The sequence below is a fragment of the Ambystoma mexicanum genome, chromosome 5q, assembly GCF_040938575.1.
Source record: "Ambystoma mexicanum isolate Mex_15411 chromosome 5q, UKY_AmexF1_1, whole genome shotgun sequence".
NCBI lineage: Eukaryota > Metazoa > Chordata > Amphibia > Caudata > Ambystomatidae > Ambystoma > Ambystoma mexicanum.
In genome coordinates, this window is record NC_090933.1 from 1,270,929,382 (window position 1) to 1,270,956,091 (window position 26,710).

The 26,710-nt window shown below is 45.3% G+C and overlaps 1 protein-coding gene across 2 annotated transcripts in view; it reads left to right on the top strand.

The window, feature by feature from the left end:
• SHARPIN (SHANK associated RH domain interactor) overlaps positions 1-26,710 on the top strand; it is a 1,065,128-nt gene that overhangs the window by 418,302 nt on the left and 620,116 nt on the right. For both annotated transcript variants that reach the window (XM_069621811.1, XM_069621812.1), the window contains exon 6: positions 20,454-20,742. In XM_069621811.1, coding sequence (XP_069477912.1) covers positions 20,454-20,742 — 289 coding nt within the window. The remainder of the gene's footprint in view (positions 1-20,453; positions 20,743-26,710) is intronic.

The window sequence follows — 26,710 nt, forward strand, 5'->3', positions numbered from 1 at the left end:
GTCGACGTCCTCCGAGTCGATGTCCTTCGACAGCCGCCGTATCGACGTCGACGTCATCCTGCCTATAAAGGCCGCGCGCAGCGTCCGTTGCTCAGTTCCGTTTTTCCGCGCTTACTCAGTGCCTCGGAATACCGTTGCTCAGTTCTTAGTCAGATTATTCCTATTTACCTCGAGTTATTCGATCCGTACTCGATGGCTTCCTCGTCGGAACCGACAACTCCTCGATCCGGCTTCAAGAAATGTCGAGATTGTGGGAAAAAGATGTCGTTGACCGATCCTCACAGAATTTGTCTGTGGTGTTTGGGAGCTGAACACCATTGTTCGGAATGCGAGGACTGTATGTCCATGACAGCTAAGGCCCTGAAGGAGCGTAGGGGGAAGCTGGAGAAAGGTAAGACTTTTAAAGCTTCTTCTTCGTCGACGAAGTCGAGACATTCGTCTCCTCGTCACCATTCGCGCTCCAGGTCTCGGAGTGGGTCTCATCACTCCTCGAGATCGAAGCACTCGAAGAGGAGACGTCGAAGATCCCCTTCTCCGTCTTCCTCTTCCTCTGTTTCGCCAAAAAGAATCCCTTGCCCCACGAAACATAGTTCCCGGGCTGAATGGGAGGAATTCCAAAAGAATATGATGAGCGTCTTCGAGAAAGCGGCCTCGACCCCCTCGAAGACTGCCGAGAGCGATGCTCTGGTCGAAAGACCCGAAGGTCAAAAATGCCACGAGTCGCAGTACCCGGCGAAAGAAACCTCTCGAGCGCGTCTCGAACCCTCGAGCAGGACTATGACCTCCAAACCTTCCTCGAAGGTTCCGTCGACGCTGTCGACGAAGGTCCCGTCGACGTCGATGTCTTCGACGCCGTTGTCGAGGGGACCTTCGACACACAGGTCTGTCGACTCGACACCGGCGTCGACGCCAAGAAAAGTCACGGTTACCACACATCCAGTGACTATCCTCAGGCCCTCGACGTCGATGGCTTCGATATTGTCGAGTAGAATTCCAATTCTGTCGAGGTCCTCGAGGCCTCCACCTCTGTTTTCGACGCCACGCTCTAAGCCTTCGACGTCGGCGTCGACGACATCGACGTTTTCGAGGCCAATAATGACAAGTTCGGCACCCTCTGCCTTGGAAATGGGATTTACTCCCTTTATGAGTTCAGAACAATTGAGAACTATATCCTCAATTTTAGAAGAGGGTGATTTGTCTGAACAGGAAGACACATTTGAGTTACAGGGACCTGTAACCCCAGTTAGAGAGGAATTTTCCTCTGAAGAGCGCAGATTAAAGGATCTTCATGATTCTTTACATGAGGCAAGTGGGTTAGACACTTCCCCTGAGGTGGAGTTTGCTAAGCCAGACCCGGGGGAGCATGCTGAAACCCCCTACAGAGCCTTAATGGCCAGGATTACAGAGTTCATGGGGTGGTCTGCACCTTCACAATCTTTCCAACAAGATGACCTCACGGATATTCTTGACAAAGGCCCAAAAGAGGATCCTGTGGTGCCCTTTCATAAAGCTCTTCAGAGAAAGATCATGACAAACTGGGAAACCCCAGATGTAATACCAGCAGTAAATAAAAAACTGTCTACAAAGTACAGGGTATCTTTCACAGACCCAGAGTTTTTGTCTAAACACCCATCCCCAGAAAGTCTGGTGGTACAAGCAGCATCCTCTACCGATGTCAAGATGGCTTATCCTACAGTCCCACAGGACAGGGACGATAAAAAATATGATGCTATGGCAAAGAAAGTCTTTTCAGCATGTAGCATGGCGTTAAAGTCTGTTAATGCTACTTGCACCCTTGCTAGGTTCAGCCATACACTTTGGGAGTGTGCTTCTACAGCGGCTGACTGCATCCCAGAGGGAGAAGAAAGGGATGCGTTCCTGAATATTATACAGGACGGTAAAGACGCTATGTGCGAATCCCTCCAGACGGGCATTGATTCGGCTGACAGTATCAGCAGAGCAATGGCGGCAAGTACATCAACCAGGAGATTCGCTTGGTTGAGAAAGTCGGGTTTTGCCCCAGATGTGCAAGCCAGGCTCTTGAACATGCCATTCGATGGCTCTTCTTTGTTCGGGAAAAAGGCGGATGACAGTTTAGAGAAACTGCAAACTTCAAAAGCAGCAGCAAAATCCCTAGGAGCTGCAATCCGTCAGACTCCTTTTCGTCCCACAGGAACCTCTGCGAGGGGCAAGTCCTTTATCTTCTACTCTGCATTCGGAAGAGGTAGAGGACGACCGGCTCAAAGGGGTCAAAGAAGAACTACCCGAGGTGGACGAAGTAGATATTCAAAAGCCGCAGCAACAGCAGGTGCCTCTTTACCATCGGCATCTGCATCAGCCGCCCCAAAACCACTCTGAGGACTCCCCTCACAGGACACCTGTAGGAGGCAGGTTAACTCAACATCTGGCGGTATGGCAGGCTATCACGTCAGATGCTTGGGCATTGGAAACAGTTGCCCAAGGTTACTGCCTGCCTTTCCTACGTATACCTCAGAGTCATCCACCGGGGATCAGCTCTCAGAAAGCTCCAGATCTGCTCCTCTTGCAGGAAATTTTGGACCTGCTAGAGAAAGGTGCCATAGAACCGGTACCTGTAGCGGAGAGGAACAAGGGCTGGTACTCCCCTTACTTTCTCATTCCAAAGAAAGACGGAGGACTGAGACCCATCTTGGACTTGCGAGAATTGAACAAATTCCTCAGAAAAGACAAATTCAAGATGGTCACTCTTTCTCAGATCCTCCAGGCCCTTCAGTTCCAGGACTGGTTGGTATCTCTGGACCTTCAGGACGCTTATTTCCATGTGCCTATCCATCTCAAACACAGGAAATACCTGAGGTTCGCAATTGGCAACTCTCACTATCAATTTCGAGTGCTGCCATTTGGGCTCACCTCCGCCCCGAGGGTCTTCACCAAGTTAATGTCGGTAGTGGCTGCAAGTCTAAGGAGGGAAGGGATTCACGTCTACCCCTACCTGGACGATTGGTTGATCAGGGCTGTTTCTCCGGAACAAGCTCAGATCCAGCTAAATCACGTGTGCCACTTCCTTCACAGACTGGGCTTCTCCCTCAATTTAAAGAAGTCACAAATGATACCATCGCAGAGACTCCAGTTCATAGGAGCGATCCTGGATACTTCCCTGGGAAAAGCCTCGCCACCAGAGGTGAGGGCTCAAGACATTCTACAGATGGTTACCAAGTTCCAGCATGCCCAACGTCTCCCAGCCTTCGACTTTTTGAGGTTGCTAGGCCTCATGGCATCCTGCATTTTCCTAGTGCCAGAGGCTCGCCTGAGAATGAGATCCCTCCAGTGGGCACTGAGGACTCAGTGGTCACAATTCTCAGGGAGAATGACAGATCTTCTTCAGGTTCCCGGCAGGGTGGCTCGAGACCTTCAGTGGTGGGCCTGTCAGGAGAACATTCTGAAAGGACAGTTTTGGCAACCCTGGCCGGAGATAACAGTAGTCACGGATGCCTCACTCACGGGGTGGGGTGCCCACGCCAACGACTTGACCATCAGCGGTCGTTGGTCTCCATCGGAGTCCAGACTACATATCAACCTGTTAGAGCTGAGAGCCATCAGACTTGCACTGAAGGCGTTCCTGCCAGCTGTACAAGGGAAGGACGTCCTGATAATGACGGACAACACGGTGGCCATGCATTACCTCAACAAAAGAGGAGGCGTAGGATCACTACCCCTGTGCAGAGAGGCAATGCAGCTCTGGTTTTGGGCAATCCAAGAAGGAATCTCTCTATCGGCAGTTCACCTAGCCGGAGAGAAGAACTTGACAGCGGACGCTCTGAGCAGGCAGAACACAGTCTCCCACGAGTGGGAGCTAGCTCAGGAAGTCCTTCAAGAGATCTTCGCCCTTTGGGGAACCCCTCAGGTAGATCTGTTCGCCACCAGCCTAAACAGGAAATGCGACCTGTTCTGCTCAAGGGAATTTCCCCCGAGAGGAGCTCTGGGAGACGCGTTCATAGTGGACTGGGAGTTTCCGCTTCTGTACGCGTTCCCACCGGTCCCTGTCATTCCTCAAATGATCAGGAGGTTGAGAAGATTCCGGCGAACCATGATCCTAATTGCCCCGGATTGGGCCAGGAGAACGTGGTACCCGGACCTTCTAGACTTGTCCATCTGCCCTCCAATTCGACTTCCACTCAGAGAGAACCTACTCTCACAGAAGGGAGGTCAGGTTCTCCATCCAGACATCGAAACCCTCAACCTTCACGCTTGGCTTCTGAAAGGCTGAGGTACAAGGATTGGGACCTCCCTGATGATGTTATGGAGGTGTTGCTTTCGGCAAGGAGGCCAGCAACAAAGTCTTTATACCGCTGCCGTTGGAACAGATTTTGCAGCTGGTGTAGAGAACAGAATATCGACCCTTTTTCATGTGGTACACCAATGGTTTTGTCCTTCCTACTATATTTGGCAAATTCAGGCCTTCAAATTGGCACCATTAAGGGCTATCTCGCAGCGCTATCCATCTTTAAGCGTACTGCGGAAGAACCATCCTATTTCAAATTACCTTTGGTAATACAGTTTCTAAAGGGGTTAACCAATGTTTATCCCCCAAGACCATTCCAAGTTCCCCTATGGGATTTAAACTTAGTACTAACTTTCCTGATGGGTACACCTTTCGAACCTCTCCATTCTTGTTCGTTAAGATTCCTTACCCTTAAAACTGTTTTATTAATAGCACTTACATCTGCTAGAAGGGTGAGCGAATTACAAGCTCTTTCTTGTAAACCCCCTCATACAATCTTTCACAAAGACAAAGTTGTCCTGCAAGTGAAGCCTAATTTCCTCCCAAAGGTGGTTTCTGAATTCCATATCACTCAGAAGATTACCCTACCATCTTTCTATCCTCCTCCTCACCCGGGGAAAGAGGAAGAGAGGTTACACAGGCTAGACCCTAGGAGGGCTTTAAGTTTTTACATTAGTAGACTAGCCAGGATAAGACAGGCAGACCAGCTGTTTGTAGGTTACACAGGTCACAAGCTGGGGTTACCAATAACTAAGCAGACCATTTCCAGATGGATCATTCTAGCCATTCTGGAATGTTATAAACTGGCAGGGAAAGAGCCCCCTCAAAACCTTAGGGCTCATTCGACCAGAGGTATTGCAGCTTCATCGGCCCTCAAAAGAGGCGTGCCGGTTAAAGACACATGTACGGCCGCTACATGGTCGTCTGTCCATACCTTTACACGTTTTTACAATCTGGATTCCTCCTCCAGTCAAGAGACTAAGTTTGGAAGGACTGTATTGCATTCTATTCATCAATAGAAGACAGCGTGAAGTCAGTACTCCCTCCTCCAAATATAGAATACTGCTATGGGAGCCTATCTAAGATGAGGAATACGTCGGAGGACACAATCCCTTCGAAGAACAAGTTACTTCTTACCTTGTAACGTTCTTTCGACGGGATGTTCCTCCGACGTATTCCTCATCGACCCTCCCATCCATCCCCGCAGTTCTACTTCCCTTGTTGTTGCAGCTTACGCTCCTTCAGGGTGATTAGTTAGTCCAGAAAGTATTATTGTGGGCTACAAAACGGAACTGAGCAACGGACGCTGCGCGCGGCCTTTATAGGCAGGATGACGTCGATACGGCGGCTGTCGAAGGACATCGACTCGGAGGACGTCGACGCGCAGCGCCCTCTAGAGAAAAATTTTTCCGAGGCCAGCAGAGCTGGAAGGAGATATCTAAGATGAGGAATGCGTCGGAGGAACATCCCGTCGAAAGAACGTTACAAGGTAAGAAGTAACTTGTTCATTTGTATCTAATTTTCTACTGTAATTTTACCTGTAAATATATTTTGTCGTACTGTGACCTATTTTGTAACCTTGTAAGCTTTGCACCTCATTACTGCTGCGCCCTGTTACATTTGGGTTTGGTGCGCATTAGAAAAAGAAAAAAAAGTAAAGAGACTCCACCCTCCAATTTCTAATCCCCCCGCCTGGCTGGGATCTCGATGTAGTACTTAGGAAGCTCATGGGACCCCCCAGCCCCTTTTGAGCCTCTGCACCAAGCTAGTCTTAAACACATTACCTACAAGACTGCCTTCTTAGTGGCTATTATTTCCATAAGAAGAGTCAGCGAACTCCAAGCATTGTCAGTGCAGGACCCTTTCTTTATTATCCATAAAGACACATTGGTTTTACAAACTCATCCTAGGTTTTCACCCAAATTCATTTCCAAATTCCATGTAAACCAATCCATTGAGCTTCTGGCCTTCTTCCAGAAGCCAACTAGTTCAGCTGAGGTTAAACTCCACACACTAGATGTGAGGAGAGCGCTTATCTACTATGCAGATGAAACCAAACCGCATTGGAAGACTGATCAACTGTTTGTCTCCATAGCTACAGGCAGAGAAGTAGAACTCATTTCAAAGAACGCCATCTCCAGATGGATAGTCAAATGTATACAATTATGCTATTCATTAGCAGTCAAAACGATGCCTTTTACTCCCAGAGCACACTCCACAAGGACTACTGGGGCTACTTTAGCCTTTATTGCAAATGTCACCGTAGACAACATTTGCAAGGCAGCTACATGGAGCTCAGTACATACCTTCAATCAGCACTACTGCATTGACTCACATTCCTAGACAGATAAACAGGTGTGACAAGCGGTTCGAAAACCTCCATTTGCCGCTGCTCCTTCTCGCGACCCACCACCTTCTTATAACACTGCTCGCTAATCTATGCATAGCATGTGATCTAAGCAGATTCCACAAGCCTCAGAAGGGATACATTACTTGCCGTAATCGTATTTCTGATGCTTTTATCTGCTTAGATTCGCATGCGCCCACCCTTCCTCCACTGAGAGAAGGTGCATTGATGTTCGATGAGCTTTCTGTAGTTATCTGCTTGGATACAACTATACTCACACAAAACTTCATGCAACTTCATGTCAGAAAAAAACAATCTGAGGGACCTCGACGCGTGAGGGATCATGGGTACAGTGGATGTCACACTGGGGATAGTATTACTGGCACTCCCTGTCGACGTCCCTTTTCGAATTTCGAAAACTGTAATACTTTGCAGCTTCCGCTAGATGCCGGCCTATGCATAGCATGTGAATCTTAAGCCGATACAATCATCAGAAATACGATTACGGTGAGTAATGTATCCCGTATATGGATGAAAAAAGGATGGATGTTTCCACTACGCATTATAGCAGTGCTGGACTTTAGAAAAAAAGGCCTCATTTCTAGTCAGTCGCAGTTTTTGTTTAACTTGGCATTAGAGCCATTAGCAGCATACATCGGACAATGTGAGGAGATTAAGGGACTTTGTGTCGGGAATACAGAAGTTAAAGTACTGTCCTATGCGGATGATATGTTGGTACTTTTCTCTAATCTAGAGGAATGTGGATCATTGTTGAAAGAAATATTCGAGGAAGTGGGGAGACTTTACAAAGTAAACTGGGAAAAAACAGATTTTTCCTCTGGCTAGAACATGTGATAAAGGGATGTTGAAGTCATGGAATTGTAGATTGTCTCATAGGGGCGTCAAATATCTGGGTATACATATAATTGGTGATTTGAATAAAATTATTCAACATAATATTGATAAGGTAATAGACAAGATTACGTTGTCTATTAAAAGGTGGGAAAGGTTGAACTTGAATTTATGGGCAAAAATGTATACGATTAAAATGGTCTTGATGCCTAAGGAACTATGCTATACATATCTGTGCCTTTATTGATTTATATGAAACACTTACTGAAAATTGAGAAACTTGTTCAATCCTTTTTATGGGGTGTTGGAAAAAGACCTCCTATCCTGAAATATATATTGATGCAAAAAATTTGAAGAGGATGGGTTTGGCTATCCGGATTTGGTAAAATACCATAAGGCCTTTCTACTCAAGAAGTGTTAGTATTATTTTAAGGAAGAAAATGTTGAGGGACCGATCTGGCTACGTATGGAAAGGGAGATTTTTGCTCCTTATCACCGGGATAACGTCTATACCAATGGAAAGCTGTCAAATAAGAAGCTGAAATTACAACCGATAGTTGCGACTGGACAGGCTCTGTGGTCATGGTTTAGAGAAAATAGACAAAGTTTTGGTTTTAGTCATGACGCATCTATATGGCATAATGAGACATTGCAACTCAATAAAATGTTTGCATTGGCAGAGTTGGGTTAAACGAGGTATTTTGAGACTAAGTGATTTACTAAATGGAGATAGATTACTGCAATTTGAGGAACTGCAAGGTTAGTATGGATTAAGTAGCAGAGAACAGAGTAAATAGCTAGATTTGGTTTCATTAATCAAAGGAAAAATATGGCTGGTGACTCATTGGGGAAGAAACGGAGATTTGTAAATTGGAAAGAAGTAATTGATAGAATAGATTTGGTTTTTGGTATAGACTTGGAAAGATCGGCAGCGAATGTAATCTTGCTTTTACATAAAGGTAGGTGTGAAAGAACTAGAAAACATAGGGCCTCATTACAACTCTGGCGGTAGCCGTGCCGGTAAAATCGGCACGGCAGCCACCGGAGTTGCATTTTTTCCGGCACCCGTGAATGGGCAAGAACCGGGTCATGCCGAGTTAGGCGGACCCGGTACTTGCCCATTTTCGGGTGCCGGAATCAAGGGCCTCCTCATCTCCATTCTGCCCCATAGGGCTGAATGGGGTTGGGGACGTCAGATGCACCGGCACATTCAGAGTTGTGCCGGTGCATCCGACGTGCTGTCCTCGTGGGTGCCGGCCGGTCAGCCTGCCAGGGAAAAACCTGGCGGGCACCTGCGACCACAACACGTAGTATGGCGGTCTGGGAACTGCGGTACTGGCATGCTTACCAGTACCGTAGTTCCCAGACCGCCGGGGTTGTAATGAGCCCCATAGTCTCTGGATAGATAAAGGTGTGATGGTGGGTGTCAAGTTAATCCTTAGGGTCTGGAAGACTAGAAAGAAACCTTCTGTTGAGGACTGGTTGGTGGAGTTACAGATTTTGTCTAAGTATGAAAAGATTTCAATGAAGGACATAGGTAAAGGAGATTATCTTTCATTATGGGGATCATTCAATGCCTTATACAAGAAATGCAGTAGAGAATTGGCGAGAAGGTGGGAGAGAGGGGGCTAAAAGCCCCCCTTTTTTTCTCTCTTCTTTCACCTCTTTTCTGTTGTGGAGTTTTATGTGAGTTGTTTTTTTGTAATTGCTTCCTTTTAGCTATTTGCATATGTGGATAATATATGGATCTTTTTTGGTGGGGGTGTACTGGGATTCTAGATATAGGTTAATAGTGTTAATAACAGGAAATTGTTCATGTATTGGCTTTTATTGTTGTGCTTTGTTATAACCTATGTGATGGACCTATGTTTTGATGAAAATGTAATAAAAAGATCTTTTTAAAAAAAAAGGCTGCATTTCTAGTGTCGCAGTTAAAAATGATTGGATTAATTGGGTTACAAAGTGAATCTCGGAAAGTTAAGCTTAGTTGCCCCACCTGATAAGTAACCAATCACATAGTTTCACTCTTAGACTAGTATGGAACGTATACTTAGATGTTCACTGAGAGCCTATCACCGTTACTGTTTTTGTAGTTTGCCACGTAGGATGACATTAGAAATACGTGGGATAAACGTCACCTATGATGATTTTTTGCTTTAAAAGAAATGTTATTTCTAAAGTGCACAGAGAGAAATTGTGCTGCGACGTCTGATGTCCGTTGTACTCCATGTTTTAGATAATTGATATTAAAACAGTTATCTTTTTTGCCAACTACCCTAGTCGTTTTGATTATTGATGTATGAATAAAATCTGCATCCCCATCCATCTCGAGGGTATTGCTACTCATCTTAAAGGGCTGGGATCGTCCAGTTCAACATGCTACACCTCAGAGCCCTCCAGGCAAGCTCTCCCAGCCCCCTGCGAGCTCAAACTTAGATAGTAACCCACCGGCACCTCCGCACATTCTATTCCATGGCCATCCCAAACAATGTGGGGAGAAACTCCGCCCTCGCGGAGGCATGGTCACGCAACCTCGGTATCCCTTTTGAGACGGGGGACATATACCAGTACTTCGCAGCCATCCCAAGAACATCAGTTAACCCAACAAATGGAGAAATCCAGTTTAAAATCGTCCAACGCCTTTATTATGCCCTGCCCAGAATGCACAAAATGGGACTGACATCCTCCCCTCTATGGTGGCGCGGGTGCGCAGAGATGGGCACATACGGTCTTGCCCAATGATCAAACAATATTGGCGAACGGTGCAAGGGCAGATGACCACCCACTTCCCTGAGGCTGATATAACACTGGCCCCGGGAGACCCGCTATTCGGGGCCAATTATAAGGACTGGCATTCGGACTCCCTGACATGCAAAGTCATGAACACATCAGTATGCGCCGCCCGCAAACTGCTAGTAGTGAACTGGAAAGCAGCAGCGCCACCCACTAAACCACAATTATCCACTATGTTGGCCAAGATATGCTCCCTGGAGAGAGGCGCACTTAAAAGAATGAACCCAGCCAAAGCAGAATTGACACGTAAACTCAGGGATTTGTTTGACACCCTCCCATAGAGCTGTCGGAACCCCCTGTAACCTAAAGGTGTTCTGCTTCAGGCAGTTGAACCCGTTGTGTAGCCGACAAATTATTTCTGCCAATGTAACTCTCAGGAGTATAAACTGATTGACAGATTTCTATTGACCAAAAGATGGATGGATGGATGCCACAGTATCCTGCTGGCCTGAAAAAGCACAAGATCAACACCACAAAACAAAATGACTAGCAATACAATAAGATATAGCTGAGAGGTGCACCTTTGTGCCAAAGGAGAATTACCTGATTATATATTTGGAATTCCTGTTCTTAAATGCAGATGAGGCGTATATCCTATGAGCAGAGGATAGCAAGGGAATCAATGAATGACTAACCTTCAAACTTAAGTGTACCTTTAAACGTGAGAAAACAAACACATCTACTAGTAACATGAAAGTCTTACCAAAGAGTTGCCCTGAAACTGAAGCGAGATAACTGTCTTGTACATTCCAGGTTGCAGCTGTTTAGAGCTCCCCTAAAGGCCCGTGGGCATGAGGACGCCTCAGAGTTCTCACACTGCAGTCTATAGTCCGAGCACAATGTGTTATTCCTGGATATCAGTTCGAATTGGAATAATGCTAGCAAAATGTCAAAAGCAGTCTATTTGTAATGCTGGAAAGCAGTTCTGTGAAGGACGTGGTTTTCCTGAAGAAGCAATCCAAAAAAGTTCAAAGTCGGCAGCTTTCGGGCAATAACGACCCAAATGATAGGCAAAGAAATCCATAGGAGTAAGCAGAGTCCAAAACATACAGCTGTAACGAGGACAGAGCGCGAGACAAGAGCGTAGTCAAGTTTGTTCAAAGAGTCGGTAACCAAGAAGTTCTAACTGGTCCGAAGAGCAAGACGAGAGAGAGCAATCCGTTGAACGTAGCAAGAGTTGGGATAGGATTAAACAACGCAGCATGGTTTCAAAACGCTAAAACTAATTCTGATTCAGTGAACTATGCATAGGCGGAATTTAGGAATGAAGTAACCATGTGACAGAACGGATGCTTTTCGAACGGGATTTAGCACGTAACAAACGAACCACAGGGTACCAACATCGCCATGGCAACCCCCAACGCTCATGGAAAGAGCCATTGTGCCTTGGAATTGTACTGCTTTTTATCTGTACTTGATGTTTCGGCACAATACGTAGCATTGTCCTTCTGGGATACCGTGAACAACGTAAAAGAGAAGGGCTGTAGGCTGAAACAGGACCATGATGAAACATAGTCGGAGAGAGCATTGAGCGCTTGGTTTCTTGACAAGAGCCCATCTCACACTGGGACCGGCGACACCACTGTGACAGCGACCCTATCCCAAAAGCATACAGCCACAGACTCGCCTGCAGACTTCCAGCAGACCTCATATGCCACAGCTCGTACATAACCAGCATAAATTGCTCAAATATTGGCACCATTACTTCACCAACAACTAGAAGTCCGATCCGTAGCAGTAGTTAACAGTTGGGAGGGGTGGCAGGGGGGTGTAGGACCAGGGGATTTTGGGCATCATTCAACAAAACAGTGACTCTGTAGCAAGCCATGCTGGCACATGAAATAGCTGCCAATGGAGGGTGACGGCCGGGATCCCCACCCGTTACACAAATACAATATGGGTGGGGGAGGTCGGTCGACCTGGTTCGTAAAATGTTTTATTATAACTGTGTATGTTGACCTATACTGTTTGTGCAGAATAACTTACCAATAAACAGAAGTTTCAACAAAAATAAGACTAAATAGAAGTTGCAGGAGAAGTGAGAAAAGGGATACAATGTGTCCCCTGAGCACTCCACATACAGTGTGGTGTGCTGATATCAAAAAGGAAAAGCATAGGTAGGATAAACAGTATACCCCTAGCCTGGTAACATAAAGTTAGCACAGAAAAAAAAGGGCAAGCTCAAGGAGCTTCCAGCAACACTGCACTGAAGGTGCTGTGTGCTGCAATAGTAAAATACAGATGCCAAAAAAAGATGGAGGAAAGCAGACTCCATCAATAGAAACCAAAAAGGATTCTTGGAGTCACAGAAAAGAATGAGTTAGGAAAAAGGTTCCCACTCAGTCAGGAGAGTCAGAGAAAAAGCCAATAGTCCAGCCAAAAAAGTGCATGGGGACTCACCAAGTGGGGAGAACTATACACAAGATGAGAATTCTACCTATCAATCACTCTGTTTTCCTTTCTACCCTTAATGGACAACCCTACAGCACTTTTCGGTCACCCCTATATCCTTTAGCACTTCCGCAACCATCTCATTCCTATGTCATTCTGTCTTGTCCTCTGTCCTGGTTTGTTTCCACCTTCCCCTAAAGTGATTGAAATTAAGATTAAATGAGCAGGAGCTAAAAGCAGCTCTTGGGTATCAGACATTAACCACTGAGCAGGAGCTCCCACTGGATATCGAAGAGCTAGTACATAGTGACCCCCAAATCTAAATTCCACTTAAGAGTCAAACTTGCCCATTATTTATGTCCCCTTATGACGGGTGAAATTTAGATGCGTACTAATGCTTATTAATAGATTGCCTCAAGCACATTATTGTGACATAGATGTGTGTGTTCTGCATCAATTCGCCTGCAGAGCCAAAAGTAGCTCCTGGTAATTGCTGTCGAGCTAACCAAGCTCTTCTAGGCTACAAGCTAAATAGCTCCCCTCCATTTTGAACCCTGCCCTGCAACATCTGGTCTTCAAGCCACATTCTCTCACCCCATCCTAAAGGACCAATGTCCTCCGCTCTGTTATCAGCAGTACATTTTATAGGACACATTTCTTTTCCTGTGATTTTTTTATAAATAAAATAAAATGTAGGTTCTAGTAGCTAGCTGTTTGTGTCAATCGAACCAGCCTTTTCTAGGCTACCAGCAGGATCTAATGGGCCTGGCTATTTGGATCCTTTAGTTTGCAGCATACAGTATCCAATGCCAATTTAGGTCCCATTTTTCTGGCTTTTGCATAACTTTCAGGATCTTCTCCAAGGTCATGTCATGGAAGGCATGGGATGGGAGGCACATATATCCATACCTGGATGGCCGGCTGCTGATTAGCAGGCCTCCTCAGCATTCCAGAACTAGCGGAACCTCATTTATCTCGGGCTACCCATCATTTACATCATTCACGGTGTGGTGCTTGTTCAAAATCTATGCTTTGCCATCCTTCATTGTTTCAGTGTGCCTTTTTGTAGTGCCCTGCACACTTTTGAAGGTGCTTGTTGCGGTGTAGTAATTTGCAGCTTTCTGTGATTGGTCTGTTCATCTTTAGTCAGCAATGGCAATGTTTTAGGACATACTCTGGTGGTCTTAACACATACATATTGTCCAGGTTATGCCTTTTCACAGCCCACATCTTTTTTTTATTTTTCCTCTGGTGTAAGGAAGGCATGGTATAAACGGTAAAACAGACACAAGTGTTTATTGAACTTCAAAAAGGGTTTGTTAAATGCCTATCTAATCCTAAATCTATAGATGGGAGCAAGCTATGACTATCAAATAGTAATAACACAGTCCTTGTGGTGTCTTGTCAGAATAAAACGGCCTATACTAATAAACCTATTTCCAATCCTTACCTCTAAATACAAATAGTGTGGGAAACAGTATTATGAAAAAGAAAGTGTGCTCACAAAATGATATGTCAGGTTGTTCTGGCCGCTGGCCTCCCCTCCCCACGGTTTCAGCACGGGACAAGACGGAACAGTCAAGCTTAGCACAGTCTCTGGCTTTTCTAGCACAAGGATACACTTCAATCATTGGCAACAGGGCCTTCCGTGTCCAAGTCTCTTTGCCTTTCAAAGTCTCTTCTTTCAGAGGGCTTGATGCGACTAAGTTATTTTCCTCTTAGGATTTTACAAGTGCTCAATTTCTCAGGCGATTCACTATTTACCTCAGATCCCCCTCTGCCTTTCTCAACACAATGTTCAATTAGTCTCCCTCTGCCGGGAGGCTAATTTCCAACTTAACTTTTCCAACTTAACTCTTAAAACAAACTTGACTAACAACTCTCAGCTGATCTCTCTCTCTGCCGGGCTTGGACCAACTTAATTTGTTTTGTAGGATACTTTCTTTATTCTATTAAAATCGAAGACTTTCGAATGTACACGTGGTTTTGTTTGACCTGTTGCAGGACCACTTCGATTTCCCAATTAGTTATGACTCTTTAGCATTTGCCACCTTTCAGTTGGATACCTTAAGAACGACTTTCGAATGAGCACACGTGGTGCTGGACCACTCTGTCCGAGGTATTGTATCTTGGCTTCAAATTTCAATCACTCATCTGTTGTTCACTTTCACTCTGGTTCCCCTCAGCCAGGGTTAAACTACATGTTTAACAATTTCTCAGGCTTTGCTCAGTTGGACGCGCAGGCCTTTTATCATTCACTAAGATTCCCTTTCATTGTATTGTATTTTGTCGCCCCTTGACCTTCATTCACAGACCGGTTTGGTGCATGCTGCCTCTGACTCACCGGCTGTCTTGAAGATTCGGCTTTCTCTTCTCATTCACCAATGGGTCTCCCTCTGCTGGGCTTGGACCCCTCTCAAAGTTTACAAAGGGTCCACTCTTGAATTTATGCAAAAATAGAAAAAACTCCAGCGCAGTCAGGCTCTGTCTGGGTTGTCTTTCCTCTTCCAGTTTCTTCTCAGCTGTATTGGTCTCTCTCTGGCTTTCTGGCACCCTCCAGCATGCCCAGCTCGCTCAAAATGCTGTTTGTGGCTGCTGCTTTTATACTCCTAGCTAGAGTGGATTGGAGTCGGGTGTGAGTAGTTTTGCCTCCCTTCCTGACCTCATTAGCTGGACACCATAAAGACTGTCCATAGGAATCCATTGGTCATGGATTCCGATGGGTAATCCTCATGACTCCCATAGGCCTCTTCTTTGTCCCAGTAGTTGGACTTCTAGAATGGAAGTGGGGATTGTGGGAGTTGTAGTTTTCACTAATCTCCTGCAAGTCCGGAAAATGGTTGGAAACAAGGGGATAGTCCTGTTGTAGTACACAGGGTGACGCATGTAATTTACTTTTCCCGGTTCTCCCATGCCTCCTTTCTGAGGTGGCACTTGTTGGAATTGGGGAGGGGCAACAGGACAGGATTCAGAATAACCTATAAAGGTGGAGGAAGTTTCAGAAAGGGGGGGGGAATACCACGTCTCACCATCGGATGTCCCTCCCCCACTCCCCTCACCCAGGTGATCCTCCTGCACTTGTCCACCGCCAAGGTCTGGATCCAAGGGCTATAGCCGTACCCTGGCCACCTGAGAAGGAGATCCCCAGGATTCAAACAGTGAGACACCTTCTGGTTTCTCACACTGGCCAGACTTTTTGACCTTAAGCTCGGGAGCACCCCTCGGACACCTCTGTGTCTGCTATGTTAGGAATGGTTTAAGATTAGCAATGTATAAAAGTCTACTGGGTTAAACGGCCCTCTTCCTTGCACTTTGTGCTTTTCTATCAGCCATATTAGATTTTACACCAAACTACAGAAATATTATGTAGAAAGCGTGGTGTGCCATCTTTTATCCTTTGGTATTCGATTTCCTGTTTGTTTTATCCTTTTCTCGATGTTCATACATTCTAAGCAATTAACACATTTCCACATCAACATGTTACCCCCACATTCACACATATTCCTGGCCATGGTTTCTTATGTAATTGCATTGCCAGAATCCCAAACCATTGTTGTGTTCCTCTTTTAAAAAATTCGATTTTAGGTGTTCACTGTTTTTTTTTTTTTTTTTAAATTGATCAAATCCATATTGCTGTTCTGCAGATCTGCTCATTTAGCTTCAGCCCTGCACACCTGCGATCGAAATAGAACTCCAGGACACTGTCTAGTTTGAATTTGGTAGTCCAGCAGGTCAGCAACTCAGTGTTGAAATCGCATTTCAAATGCAAAGGCTATAGTGGTCTCCAAACATCACGGGTCAGTCGGTCAATTCCACAAGATCACTAGCTTACACGGTAGGATTCTTTGGCACAGTTGCACTGTTTGCATGTCTGTGCACAGTATCTCTCTTCACTTTTTTTACCTTGCTGAAGTACTGAAACATTTACATGGAAATCAGTTATTTATTTTATTTATTGTTTGCTTGTTAGACGCTTATACAGCAAGTAAATGCTGTTTCAAAGCGCCCACAGGGCAAAGGGAGGGAACAAGGTAGTGATACATATTGAATACACAACAGAGGAGGGGAAAGGAAAAAAGGACAAACCTACTATGCCTTGAGTATTCAGAACATGCAAGTGGAGCAAGGAAGAGGGCAGAGGGGGTAGGTGCTGGAGTGTCCGCACTCGTGTGTGAGCGACGGCTGTCGCTTTCTGCACTGTTTTTTCTGGGTAACGATTGAGCAGTCAATGCCAAGAAGGATTTATATTGGTTGACGTTATTTTAGGTATAACCGTCTTTTTTGCTTTTGTAATTCACTTCAAGGTTCCCTAGTTTAACATCAGAGGTATTCAAGCAGAGTTCACTGCTGCAAAAGCTGTTTACTTCCCTGTAACACTTTTTCTCCAGTCTATCTCCCCAGGACCATCTGATACCCACTGGTCTCTAAACACCCTTTTTGCAAGGCTAAGTGCAGAAGTTAACATTCAAAACTAGCAACGCGACCCAAACAAAGGCTTCAGCTGATTGCAATTCAGCACCAGAGAGACTTGTAGGCCTGTTGCTTGCAGAACCCCATGGACTTGGAGACTTTTGAAGGGGTTCCCAAGTGAAGAGCCGTTGTAGATTCCAGATTGTCTGTTGTGTAGTTCACCTCTTCTCAAGAATGATGGCATCCAGCTGTTATGTATTATTACATACTGAATTTAGGGGGGAGTCCCATCAGTACCACCTGGGTGGGAGCTCTACCTTGTAATGGGTAGTGAAAACTTTATATAAACAGGAGATAGAAAGCTCTTAATCAACAGTTATCAACATTAAACACAACTGTTCTGAAGTGATCAATTCATAATTTATTAAATCAAAAAGTACAAGTTATAAAAAACTTCGACAATTATAAAACACTGTTTACAAAATACAAATCCTAAATAGTGACAAACACTGCCTTCTGGACTAGGCTTCGATCCTAATTGATCGGAGATCGGTCAGGCTAAAGAGGCTCAAATTAGCAACTCTTAAACACATTCATCAATAGTTTGACATATAACTGTTCTAAATGGTAAAAAAGACATAAACCATTGTCATATGCTCAACATGTTTCAGTCCTCTATGGGTTGTTAAAGGGACCTTCGTCAGGAGTAGTGTCGCTGATAATTCTATTAAAATAGTTACAAGATCTACTATTAAAGGGATGGTCTAGTAAACATTTTTATTTAAAAAATAGATAGACAACATAAAAAATAATACTAGCATTCTCTGTTTTAAAACTTCCTATGTAAAATTTTGAGCTATTCAAGTTCAAAATTCGCAAAAGCAAGCACATGGGCGCATCCATTTTGTGAAATGGAGGCCCTCCTGTGCTGGCTTTTGCTTTTGCGGCACTAAACAAGGAAAAGCCAGCCAGCTGTAGTAAACAAAAGCTACCGCTGGGTGGCTTTCCCTTCATTAGTGCTGTAGGCGGAGGACGGGGACCGGAGACCAGAGCAGGAAAGCTGCAGCTGAATCTCGGTAAGTGCTATTTATTTTTCTTAAAAAAATAAGCACTAGCTGCGCTTTTTTTTCTAAGTTTTCCGGGCTGGAGGAGCCCGGAAAACTTAGAAATAAAACCGCAGCTTTAAAAACGTATTTATGTTTGCGGTCGCTTTTGAAGTGACCGCAAACATAAATACAACGTTATTGTGTTGGAAAACGCTGCGGTTTTTCTTTCCAAGTTTCTCAGGCTCCTCCGGCTCGGAGGAGCCTGAGAAACTGGTAAAGAAAAACCGCAGCGTTTTCCAACACAACCGCGTTGTTTCTGCCTGAATCTGCTTTCCCATTTGGGGTTCTCGGGCTCCCCACGGGGAGCCCGAGAGCCTCAAATGGTAAAGTAGATTCAGGCAGAAACAATGCGGCATTGCGGGAAACGACGCGCATTGCGGAAAACAACCGCGTTGTTTCTGCCTGAATCTGCTTTCCCATTTGGGGCTCTCGGGCTTCCCACGGGGAGCCCGAGAGCCCCAAATGGGAAAGCAGATTTAGGCAGACACAACGCAGCATTTAGCATTTCCCATTTGGGTCTCTCGGGCTCCCCACGGGGAGCCCGAGAGCCCCAAATGGGAAATCAGATGTAGGTAGAAACACTACGCGGCATGTAAACAAAACCGTGTTGTGTTTCTGCCTGCTGTGGCTTTCACTTTGGGTCTCCGGTGCTCCCCTGGGAGCACCGGAGACCCAAAGTGATAGCCACAGCAGGCAGAAACACACACGGTTGTGTTGGAAAACGCTGTGGTTTTTCTTTCCAAGTTTCTCAGGCTCCTCCGAGCCGGAGGAGCCTGAGAAACTTGGAAAGAAAAACCGCAGCGTTTCCCAACACAATAACGTTTTATTTATGTTTGCGGTCGCTTCAAAAGCGACCGCAAACATAAATACGTTTTTAAAGCTGCGGTTTTATTTCTAAGTTTTCCGGGCTCCTCCAGGCCGGAAAACATAGAAAAAAAAACGCAGCTAGTGCTTATTTAAAAAATAGCCTGAGGAGCCTGAGAAACTTGGAAAGAAAAACCGCAGCGTTTTCCAACACAATAACGTTGTATTTATGTTTGCGGTCACTTCAAAAGCGACCGCAAACATAAATACGTTTTTAAAGCTGCGGTTTTATTTCTAAGTTTTCCGGGCTCCTCCAGCCCGGAAAACTTAGAAAAAAAAGCGCAGCTAGTGCTTATTTTTTTAAGAAAAATAAATAGCACTTACCGAGATTCAGCTGCAGCTTTCCTGCTCTGGTCTCCGGTCCCCGTCCTCCGCCTACAGCACTAATGAAGGGAAAGCCACCCAGCGGTAGCTTTTGTTTACTACAGCTAGCTATTTTTGGATAGACGTGTGCATGTGTTCCTCCTCTCGGCCCGGCTTGAGTCTAAAACACTCAGGATTTGATTAGCATAATATTTGCTTTACAGGTGAAGTATCTCTACAATTAGAGGGAATTTCAAGCGAATGAGAAGACATTTCTTGCTATATTCAAGATTACTTCTGCAATATACTCCACAGAGCAGACCAGGTACTTTGACCGTTAGGCCCGCTCTAGACTAATACATGTCTATAAGAAACCCTATCTAGCATTTATAGCTGATTCTCTTTTTCTCTCTTTTGTTGTCTTTCAACAGTTACAACGGTTACTGTACGAATACATTTACAGCCACACTGTTTTACAAGCAACTGTAGATATTCTACAGTTATTTACATTAATAGTAGATCTTGTAACTATTTTAATAGAATTATCAGTGACACTACGCCTGACGAAGGTCCCTTTAACAACCGATAGAGGACTGAAACATGTTGAGCATATGACAATGGTTTGTCTTTTTTACCATTTAGAACAGTTATATGTCAAACTATTGATGAATGTGTTTAAGAGTTGCTAATTTGAGCCTCTTTAGCCTGACCGATCTCCGATCAATTAGGATCGAAGCCTAGTCCAGAAGGCAGTGTTTGTCACTATTTAGGATTTGTATTTTGTATACAGGGTTTTATAATTGTCAAAGTTTTTTATAACTTGTACTTTTATGATTCAATAAATTACGAATTGATCACTTTCAGAACAGTTATGTGTTTAATGTTGATAACTGTTGATTAAGAGCTTTCTATCTCCTGTTTATATAATGTATTATTCCATATCATGATGGGGTTCCTTTTTTAAAACAATTGGCATTTACATGAAAAAGAAACTCATTGAATTAGTTTTTAATGCTTTGGTTTATTTTTAACATTTACAGTAAATGTTTTTTTTATAAAACACATTTGCAAATGTTTTAAATCACCAGGTACAATGTGATGTTTATAGACCTGCTTCTTCTTCCAGGTGTTTCATGAGTATGGGTTCCATCCTCGTGTTCAGCGATGGATCATCGGCCAATGTCTCTGCATCGATGACAGGACGCTTGGTTCCTATGGGATCAGAAAGGATGGAGACACCGCCTTTTTGTACCTCCTGTCAGCCAAACAAGCACATCTTTCTCGGCAGCATTACGAGGAAGACCAGAATATCGTCGTGACAAGGCCAGAACCTCGGGTTGCTAGCCAGGACAGTGGCAGTGCAGACGAGAAGTGGAAATCTTGCACTTTACCTAGTAGACTTTCATCCAAGAAAGGTGACACGTTTTCCTTGCACTATACTGTCCATCAGGCAACTAGTCTTGCTGTAATGTAATCATTGTGGGTTTTTGTTTCACATTGGAGTTTGGGATGCATTAACTCTGTGGTCTTGTTTTGTTTCTTTGTATTCACATGCTATGTGCATAAACTGCTTGAGAGTCCCAATCCTGTTCAGTTTCCACTTGACAAAGGCACCGGAAGCTGTTGGTGAAAACCACAAACAGGTGCTTACATTTCATTTTTCAGTGGATGAAAGGTTTGTGAATAATGAGAAGTACATTGCACCAAATGAATTAACATTAGTAGTTATAGGCACACTTGTTGCTTGAGAGGGAAATGGAACACAATTACTTACAATGAATGGGTTTGTGTTGTAGGTCTAGACTTTCAGGCCACGGTTTCAGTGAAACTGTCTCTAATGACGAAGCGTAAAAAGGTGTCTGGGAGAACCCTTTCATGTCAAACATTGTTCCCACACCCAGTTTTCAAACCTCTGGTAGTTGAGACATAAACCTTCCCATATCTTATTGTTAGAATAAGTTTTGTTCTCGAAGCAGTGTTCTATCCCAGACATGCGCAAAACTAGTGCTTCGCTCAGACGACATGCTTGAAAATGCCATCTTCGAATGGATTGTGTCCTCCCACGCATTCCTTATCTTTGATATTTCCCAATATCCAGCTTGCTGCCTCCGAAATTATTTTTGCAGCAGAGGACGCTCTGCGTCGATGCCTGGTCAAGTCGATGTCCCTCAGAGGCCTCTGTCTCAACGTCACCGCAGGTATAAGTCGCACGCGTAGCGGCCATTGCCCTCAGTTTTGTTTTTCCATGCTTCACAGCTTCGCATGCACAACGCCTCGTTCCTGACGGTAATCTTCGAATCGTTTCCGATTTTTCTTTCATAATTCATCAAACCTTCGACACGAAATGGCTTCCGCTTCGGCATCGTCCACTCCTCGATCCAGCTTCAAGAATCACCGGACTGCAGGGCAAAGATGTCTGTGACGCACCCACACATGATCTGCCTGTGGTAGTGTCTGGCTTCTAATCACCCTTATTTGGAGTGCAAAGACTGCCTGTCCGTGACGGCCAAAGCTTTGAGAGAGCGTAGAGGGGAGTTGGCGGCAGGTAAGCCTAAAAAATCACCCTCTACACCGTTTAAACATAAAACATCAGACGAATCGAGAACTACTTCTCATCAGAAGAGGTCTAAATGTTCCTGTTTGAGAAGTGGTTCGCACCACTCCTCGACTTCGAGGCATGGCAAAAAGAGGCACCATAGGTCGCCTTCCACCTCGTCCATTTCACCTGAACGGGTCGTCTGCCCTTCCAAGTCCAGTAAACTGGCTCAGTGGAAGGAGTTTAGACTCGGTATGCTGAATGTGTTCGAGAACGTGTCCTTGCCCCCCTCGACAACACCTAGAGGCGATGCTGCGGTCGAAAGATCTCGGAAGCACAAAAGCTGTGCATTTTCGGACCTAGTCGCTGATTCTCCTCAAGAGCCATCGAGAGAGTCTCTTCGAAGACCAAAAGATTGACGTCGAAGGGAACCTCTGTTACAGAGCAGAGAAGTGCGTCATCGGCACCAACACCGATGGAAAAACCATTGATGCCTCGAGTGTCGACCTCCTCGGCGATACATGCGTCAATTCCCTCGACACAATCGTTGAAGCCATTGACGTTATCGTGGAAAACTGACGCTATCATTGAAAACATCGAAGCCATTGACACATTTGTCGAGGCCGTCGACCATTTTGACAGCTTCGGCTCCTGTAATGACTACTTGTCCTCTTGTACTCCTTTACCACGAGCAGACTACTTTAACTCCCTCTCTTCAATTTATGAAGATGCAGAGGAGTCCTCTGAGGAAGGAAGACCCTTTGGGTTGCAGTATTGGATACCATCAGTGCCCAAGGAACTTATATCGGAGGGGTCTTGCATGAAGAATTTACAAGAATGTCTTCATAAAGCTAGTGGAATTGATGCTTCCCCTGAGATTGGTTTTGGAAAGGTAGACCCTGGACACCATGCTGAAGTAACATACAGACATCTAATGACAACGGTCATGGAATATATGATATGGTTGAGACCCATGCCTGTTTTTGAACAGGACGATCTCACAGATATTAGACAAAGGACCACAGGAAGACCCAGTTGTCGCTTTCCGTCAGGCTCTGCAAAGGAGTGTGGCTTCAAATTGTGAAACACCAGAAGTTATCCCGGCTGTTAATAAAAAACTAACAGCCTCTAGTTCGGATCCTGTTTACCTTTCCAAACACCCTACACCGGAAAGTCTGGTAGTACAAGCAGCCACTTCTTTCAGGTGGGCAAAATGCCTATCCTACGATCCCACAGGATAGAGATGATATTGTTATGACGACATGACCAAGAAGGGTTTCTTGGCCGGCAGTATGACTTTAAAATCTGCCAATGCTACATGCATGCTAGCAAAATTTACACACAACCTTTGGGAGTGCATTTCAATGGCAGCTGACCATATCCCTGAGGGGGATGAGCGAGACTGTTTTCTTAACATTGTCAAGGATGGGAAGGACGCTATGTGCGAATCCCTCTAGATGGTCTCTACTTTGTTGTCCGCATCAGCCAGCCATGGCGGCTAGTACAGCGATTCGTAAATTTGCTTGTTTGCGAAAGTCAGGATTTGCCCCAGATGTGCAATCCAGACTTCTCAACATGCCCTTTGACGGCACACATTTATTTGGAAATAAAGCTGGTGAGAGTTTGGAGAAATTGCAGACTTCCAAGGATGCAGCAAAGTCTCTCGGAGCCGCAATTAGACAAACTCCAAACCACCCTACAGGTGCATACTGAAGGGGTAGGTCCTTTCGCTAATCCGCATTCGGAAGGGGCAGAGGACAGCTGGCTCAACGAGGACATAAACGATTCCCCCGTGGTGGATGGGGGAGATGTACTAAGACAGCAACAGCAGCGGCTGCCTTACCTTCAGCCACTGCGTCAGCCGCTCCAAAACATCTCTGATTCTGATCTCTTCGTACACAAGACTGAAGAAGGAGGCAGGTTGTCACCGCATCTGACAATATGGCAGGCTATTACTTCAGATGCCTTGGCATTGGAAACAGTTGCCCAAGATTACTGCCTACCTTTCCTGCAAAAACCTCAGTCATCCACCGGGGAACAACTCTTTGAAGATTCCAGATCTGCTCCTTATGCAGGAGATTTTAACCCTGCTAGAGAAAGATACTTTAGAACCAGTACCTGTAGCAGCGAGGAACAAGGGTTGGTACACGCAATATTTTCCAATTCCAAAGAAGGACGCAGCAGTGAGACCCATCTTGGAAGAGACTTGAACATGTTCCTCAGGAAGGACAAGTTCCAGAAGGTTACCCTTTCTCCGATCCTTCAGGCCCTGAAGCCAAAGGATTGGATGTTATCATTGGACCTTCAGGATACTTACTTTCATGTGCCGATCCATCACAAGCACAGACAGTACCTGAGGTTCGCCGTTGACGGTTCTTATCAGTTTCGGGTTCTGCCATTTGGGATGATCTCTGCCCGAGGGTTTCCACCAAGCTAATGGTGGTTGTGGCAGCGACTCTCAGGAGTGGGAGGGAGGGAATTCACTGCTACACCTACCTGGATGGTTCGCTGATCGGGGGCCAGATCTCCAGAACAGGGGATCTGGAACATCTCAGCTCCACCTTTCACTCCCTTCACAGGCTCGGCTTCTCCCTCAACTTCAAGAAGTTCTACATGATACCATCACAAAGACTCCAATTCATCGGAGCAGTCCGGGGTGCGTCCCTGGGCAAAGCCTCGCCACCAGAGGTGAGGGCTCAAGACCTCCTGCAGATGGTGACCAAATTCCAGAATGCCCAACATCTACCGCCTTTGATTTTCTGAAGTTGCTCGGCCTCATGGTATCCTGCATTTTTCTGGTGCCAGAGGCTCGCCTGAGAATGAGATCTCTTCAATGGGCTCTCAGGACCCAGTGGTCACAATTCCCAGGAAAGGTGTCAGATCTCCTACAAATCCCAGAGAGTCTCACTGGATCTTCAGTGGTGGGCCTGTCGGGGGAACATCTTGAAATCTTGAAGAGAGACCCATTTTGGCAACCATGGTCGGAGCTAACGGTAGTGACGGACGCCTCACTCACGGGGTGGGGAACCCATACCAAATTTGACCATCAGCAGTCGTTTATCTCCATCGGAGTCCAAACTACATATCAACCCTTTAGAGCTGAGGGCAATCAGACTAGCGCTGAAGGCCTTTCTGCCCTCTGTATGGAGAAAGAATGTTCTGATAATGATGGACAGACCAGTGGCCATGTACTACATCAACAAGAGAGGTGGTGTATGGTCACTACCACTGTGCAGAGGGGCAATACAAGAAGGAATCTATCAGTTGTTCACCTAGCCGGAGAGAAGAACACGACGGCGGATGCTCTGAGCAGGCAGAGCAGTCTTCACGGGTGGGAACTAGCTCAGGATGTTCTTCAGGAGATCTTCACCCTTTGGGGAACCCCTCGAGTGGATTCGTTCCCGACCAGTGCCAACAGGAAGGGCGAGCTGTCCTGCTCCTGGGAATTTCCCCCGAGAGGAGCTCTAGGAGACACGTTTGTGGTGGACTGGGAGTTTCCACTCCTATACGAGTTTCCTCCAATCCTTGTAATTCCTCACGTAATTATGAGGTTGAGAAGGTTGAAGAAATCCATTATCCTAATTGCTCCGGACTGGGCCAGGAGGACGTGGTACCTTCTGGACAAGTCTATCTGCCCTCTGATTTGTCTGCCACAAAGAGAGGATCTTAACTCTCGCGAGAGGGGTCGGGTTCTTCATCCCGATATCAGGACTCTCAGCCTTCACGCATGGTTTCTGAGAGGCTGAGAAACATGTATTGGGACTTCCCGGATGACATAATGGAGGTTTTTCTTTCGGCCAGAAGGCCAGCAACTAAATCTTTATCGCTGCCGCTGGAATAAGTTCTGCAGCTGTTGTAAAGATAAGAATGTTAACCCTTTCTCACGTAATACACAGACAGTGTTATCCTTTCCATTACATCTGGCAAATCTGGGATTCCAGATTGGTACCATCAAGGGATACATGGCAGTGTGTTCTATTTTTAAGCGCACTTCAGAGGAAGCCTCCTAGGATTCCTCTAGTAGTACAATTCTTTATTTTGTATTTTATTTCAAGAGCTCTGATATCAATCATACAGATAGAGTGAAAACATGGTATTGTTCATTCTGTTCCCTGTTTTCTTAAAATTCTCATGCTATTACTTGTTCTGTTGAGTTCTTGAACATAATAATTAACAATTAAGAGATATTCCCTCCCCCCTCACTCCCCCTGCTTGGTCTCATATTAGTAAGGATCGGTTGAGTTAATATAAAACATGTCCATTTGTGTGTCTATGCAGTTCTTATCCTCTGGATGATTCGCTTTAGACTTCTTGATCACACTATGTAGACTTAACGTAATATTCTACGTTTAAAGTACATTTGTTCTTTGTCTCTAGTGAATTCATGAAGGGGCTTCCACGTATTCAACGTGATAAGCCATATGACAAGGCTGTTAACTTTTCTAAGGCCACAATGCCCCATAATTTAACCCACCACATGGCTTCTACTGGGCCTTGTTTGTTCCACATGTGTGCCAAGTTAATTCTCGCTGCGCTCAACATGTGGGTAATGAGCATGGCATTGTTTCTGGTGTTTGCATAAATATTCTCGATTGCCACCCCTAATATTACCACTGGGTCCATGGGGAGCTGCACTTTCGTTATTTCCTTGATATGACTCAGGATTTCCTTCCAATATGTCTGTGACTGAGGGCAGGACCACCACATGTGAATCATGTCTCCCACCTCTCCGCAGCCTCGCCAGCACAAGGAGTAATACTTTGATATGGTATTTGCTCTGGGGTCATGTACCACCTAAGGCACAGTTTGAATGCTGCTTCTTTGATTGAGGCACATTTAGAGCTCTT